We start from the raw sequence: 5,143 nt of genomic DNA on the forward strand, positions 1-5,143 counted from the left end.
GGAGCAACTCCAGCTAAGTCCTTGAAAATTAGGAAGTTTCCTGTGTTTCTAGTGACCTGGATGTATTGAAGGTACTCCTGGTACCTGTGGTACTGATGTTGAGCATCTCACACATTTATGATATGCCTTCCAAGTTGAATGAATGCTACCCCTTCAATCCGCCGAGAGGGCTGCCTTCTGTCCCTATAGACGTCCAATAGAGGGTCTCACACGCTGTAGAGGCTCTTGAGTATCTGATGTCATATTTTGTTAACAATAACACAACCAGGCTTCGTCATGCTTGGGTATCAGTACTCACCAGAGCTGCATTGAGAAGACATAGCAGTTATTTTTATTTTATATCTGTCTGTCTGTCTGTCTGTCTGTCTGTCTGTCTGTCTGTCTGTCTCAAGGCTCTACCATGGGTCATGAGGAAGGACTCATGGAGAAGGAAAGCAGTTCCAGTCAGCAGGAAGATTACCTGGGCAAGGGTCTTCTTGTGCAGGGGTCATGTCCTTCGCTGGTCAGAGCACGTCAATGGATTTGGACCTCTGGTAGCTAGTTAGCTAAAATCTGAGCAAAGAATTCTCTTAGCGAAAAGAATTGGGAAGGGGCAGAGAGCTAAAGTGGCAGGAGAGAACGGTTTCAAAGAGGTATTACATTTCTTTCTTCTGTAGTCCTTGTATGCTAGTGTTGCAGGGCACAGTCACCCTGCTTCCCGAACTTGAAGAGTAACGTTCTGCGCTGTGAGAAATTGCCCGGTAGGCTGCCTTAAGAAGACCTGGCATACCCCTGGTGACTGCCCAACGGCACGGGGATGTGGAGGCTGTCCGGTGAAGGCTTTCCTTTATGTTTGGAGGACAAGCTGGTTCACATCCTTGGTCATTACTTGCCAGTCCTCCCTACTACCTATTCCCTTTACCTTTGGATAGAACACTTGCTGAACGAAAGTAAGTGTGAGTGAATGAATGGAAGACGCAAGAACAGCATGGAGTGAGTGAATTTCCAGGCTACAAAGACCAGTGGAGACTCAAGAGATTCTCATGAATTAAAAATTTATTGACTGAGGAGGCACTGGAGTTGGGAGGTAGACATTCAGAAACCAAGATGCAGTTTGAGTGACTCGAAGGCTTCTTCTGGGGCAGGGGGAGTGTTAAGGCGTGAAGGGTCTGGAAACCTCAGGCAATCTCATGAGAAAGGTAAGCCCGTCGGCGCCCACGGAGAACAACTCCAGATCCTTTGTCTCCGTGGCAACCTGAGGACCTTACTTGCAGGGCCAGGTAGGTGCCTGCTTCTGCTGGGTCTGGTGACAGACCGGGACGCCCTTGCCACCTCCAGAGCCACCCCCAGAGGAGCCGCCGCCGCAGCTGGAGCCGCCGCCGCCCCCGGAGTAGCCGCCTCCGCAGCCACCGCTGCCACCCCCGGAGGAGCCGCCGCCGCAGCCACCGCTGCCACCGGAGGAGCCGCCGCCGCAGCCACCGCCGCCGCCACCGGAGTAGCCTCCACCGCAGCCGCCGCCGCCGCCGCCGCCAGAGGAGTAGCAGCCGCCACCGCCGCCAGAGGAGCCACCTCCGCAGCTACCACCTCCGCCTGAAGAGCCCCCTCCGTAGCTCTGCTGGGGGGCGCAGGAGGACTGGGTGGTCTGCTGCGACGAGTAGTAGCCCCCGCCGCCACCGGAGGAGCCGCCGCCGCAGCTACCGCCGCCACCACCGGAATAGCCGCCGCCTCCGCAGCTGGAGCCGCCGCCGGAGGAGCCACCTCCGCAGCTGGAGCCGCCGCCACCTCCGCAGCTGGAGCCGCCGCCACCGGAGTAGCCACCACCGCAGCTGGAGCCGCCGCCACCGGAGTAGCCACCACCGCAGCTGGAGCCGCCGCCGTAGCTCTGGCTCTGATACTGTTGGGCCGACCCGGAGGAGCCACCGCCGCCGCCTCCGCAGCTGCTGCCGCCGCCGCCGGAGTAGCCGCCGCCGCCGCAGCTGGATCCGCCACCGCCGGAGTAGCCGCCGCCACAGCTAGAGCCGCCGCCGCCAGAGTAGCCGCCGCCGCCGCAGCTGGAGCCGCCGCCGCCGCCGGAGTACTTGCTCCCTCCGGAACCGCCGCCGCAGCCACCGCCGCCGCCTCCGGAGGAGCCTCCGCAGTAGGAGCCGCCGCCTCCTGATCCGCCCCCGCAGCTGGAGCCGCCGCCCCCGCCTGAGTAGCCGCCACCGCAGCTGGAGCCGCCGCCGCCACCACCGGAGTACTTCACGCCCCCACCGGAGCCGCCACCGCCTCCACAACTAGAGCCGCCTCCGGACGAGCCGCCACCGCAGCTGGAGCCACCGCCGCCCCCGGAGTAGCCGCCGCCACAGCTGGAGCCACCGCCCCCGGAGTAGCCGCCCCCACAGCTGGAGCCGCCGCCTCCGGAGTACTTGACTCCTCCACCGGAGCCGCCTCCGCCGCCACAGCTGGAACCACCTCCGTAGGAGCCACCGCCTCCGCCTCCGCAGCTGGAGCCACCTCCAGAAGAGCCACCGCCGCAGCTGGAGCCGCCGCCGCTACCTCCGCTATAGTAGCCGCAGCCGCCGCCGCCACCGCCGCCGCCGCCACCGCCTCCTCCACCGGAGGTCTTTCCACAACCAACGGGAGGACAGGGAGTGGGCTGCTTTTTCTGGTGAGACATCTTATTTAAGGAGAAGAGGAAACCTGGAGGAAGTGCAGAAGAGCATCATTAGATCAGCAGCAAGAGGATGCTGCGAAGAAAGCAGCTGCAACCAAGGCAGCATCCTTCGGACTCCCAGCATCATGTGGACCAGGCTTCTGGGACTCCCTCCATTCAGGGGCTGCAGAGTTCTTGCTAGGACAAAGGCCCCTTTAGTGGTGCCTCCCTTCTCCCTCAATTCTGCCTGACTTCTGTGTGTCTTGGAGGGCAGAGCACCGACATTCCTGTCTGCTTCTTATCTTCCATGAAGGAACACTCCATCTCAGGGTGCTCCCAAGTCCCAGTCCTGATTCTAAGTCAATAGAGAATAAATCTCCACTAGCACAACAAGAAAAGATTTGTTGGGACATTAGCAAACTGTAGGACTCATTTTCTGCAAAAGCCCTTGGTTCAAAATCTTGATCTATCCTATTGAGTGAGGATATAATCCAAGGAAGCTCTCCTGTGGTTCTGCCTGCAAAAAGAGGCAAGGGGACTGAACCATGTGGACATCTGACCAGAAGACAACAGGCATCTTTTTGAGGATAAGCAGAAGTCTAAGTTTTGTGGAGAACTGCAGCTAGTAGGAGCTTGCAGCCCAGCATCTCACAGGTCACTTATGGCTCAGAACAGCTCCTCCCCTAACTCCCATCAGCATCACTCCTATGGCTTATCCTCCCCACTCTCTGAGATAGGCTCAGCCTCTCCTTACAGGTCCACAAGGTTCATCCAGTTCATGGCAGGATGCCTTGTGCACCAACTGCAGAGCCCTCCTGTGTTCTAGCCCTCAGCCCTTCCGGTGCCAGAGAGGTAGGAGGCAGTCCTCTCTTGACTGAGTTTAGCGTTCTGGCCAGAAGACCAGAAACATCACCTGCCCAACAGCAGCTTACCGCTCTCTCAGTGCTTTCCTAAATCCCTTCTCAATTCGAATGTAGTAGCTTCTAAAGAGGGAGAGGGGTCCTGTCCCTTAACCTCTGCAAGCTGAGCAAGGCCAGCTGGAGAGATCAGAGAGCCAGGAGAGCCCACACTTACCCGAAGCACCAGGGGAGCTGAGTGAGGGAAGGAGGTGATGGTGATGTGAGGAGCATCTGAGCAGCAGAGGTTTTATACTCTTTTGCCTGCCCTGACTCATCTATTGATCAAGCACCTCCTGAGTCTGGCCCTAGTTACGTGACTAGTAACTCTTGGCCCCACCTCCTTGTGATTGCAAGCAAAGGATTGACCTATTCATGAAGATTTGGAATTCTTGGGATAGGGATAGGCGTTTAGTGCATGACTGGCCACTTCTCTGATGTAACTGTAAGCAGGTTGGCCTTGGAGACTGTCAGCCAGAATGGATGGCAGACATTGTTTTCAAAACGTCTGATACGGGTTGCATGCATTAACCAGAGGATGATACTGGGGGAATAGGTTCCAGACTTGGGAAGCAGCTAAAGGGAATCTGGAGATCTCAGACATTAGTCCAAGGAGTAGCATCTTTCAAATTTTGCTGTTTGATTCCTGGTCTTCATTACTTTGGAAATTTTCAAAACCTTAGAATCCAACTCTCTTTTTGCCACAATTTTTCTACTTCGGTGCCATGAATACTTTGTTGGGGTATTTCCATCCTGCCTATTGGTTGTGAGGGTTTATGAGTCTCCAGCTCCCAGTTCTGGATGGTACACGATGGACAACATTGTAACTAACCGGCTCTAGGTTACTTTGAGTTGTTCCTAGTGATAGCAGGTATTTTGTTCGATAATGACTTTGCTTGTAGAGGTGAAAACTAGCAAGATAGATCCTGGGGTCCTTTCCACCATGGCCTTTTGTCTCAGATGTTCTGTGATGACGCATGGTGACTTAGACCTCTGAGGGGCAGCCATAGAATGGAGTGGACTTGAGTTTGGTGACTGGGTTTGGGTCTTTCCTTTACTGCTTGTCACCTGTGTTACCATGGGCAAAGTCACAGTTGCTCATGCAATCCCTCCATGGGGGAGTACAGTAGCTGTTGATTGCTGAGTGTTGAGGCTTTCTGATCCTCACTTGCTTTGTCTACCAAACAGGAGCCCTAATATCTATTTCATAGGAGCAGGAAGAAGGAATAGTTACAAAGTGTAAATGTGTTATGTACTCCATGCTGCTGCTCTCCGTGCCATTTTCTGACAGGGCAGCACATTCTCACTTCAAGTCAAGCCTGCCCTTGGATGCTATGGGCAAGAAGGAGTGTGCAGCCAGCTCAACTGTTCTCCTATGAGATTGACTCAAATCTTCCCTGAAGACCCTGGAGCCAAGAGCAGCCCCTTTGTGTATTAAGAACAAAGTGCTTCCCCCTTCTTTCATAATTGGAACTCAGTTGCTATTAAGATACCACAGTTGAACCTTGCTCCACCCAGCTCTGTTGAAATGACAATTCTAATCAGAAATTGACTTAATTATGGGGGAGCATTAATGATCTAAATGATCCTGATTAGACTTTGGCTTTTAGAAACTTGTGGCACTTGTTTCATT

General features: G+C 55.0%; 1 protein-coding gene across 1 annotated transcript; it reads right to left on the minus strand.

Annotated features, from left to right (window-relative positions):
- Nucleotides 1-1,097: 1,097 nt before the first annotated feature.
- Nucleotides 1,098-2,638, minus strand: Loricrin (loricrin cornified envelope precursor protein). Its single transcript, XM_050118795.1, has one exon. The coding sequence runs from the start codon at nucleotides 2,636-2,638 to the stop codon at nucleotides 1,244-1,246; it is 1,395 nt and encodes a 464-aa protein (XP_049974752.1). The 3' UTR covers nucleotides 1,098-1,243.
- Nucleotides 2,639-5,143: the final 2,505 nt, after the last annotated feature.

Source organism: Alexandromys fortis, unplaced genomic scaffold (assembly GCF_014885135.2).
Source record: "Alexandromys fortis isolate MF-2015 unplaced genomic scaffold, M_Fortis_MF-2015_v1.1 scaffold_152, whole genome shotgun sequence".
In the NCBI taxonomy this organism is placed as follows: Eukaryota; Metazoa; Chordata; class Mammalia; order Rodentia; family Cricetidae; genus Alexandromys; species Alexandromys fortis.

Bases quoted from the DNA above. Each gene is read 5' to 3' on its own strand.
- Loricrin (XM_050118795.1), bottom strand. From the start codon at position 2,638: ATGTCTCACCAGAAAAAGCAGCCCACTCCCTGTCCTCCCGTTGGTTGT.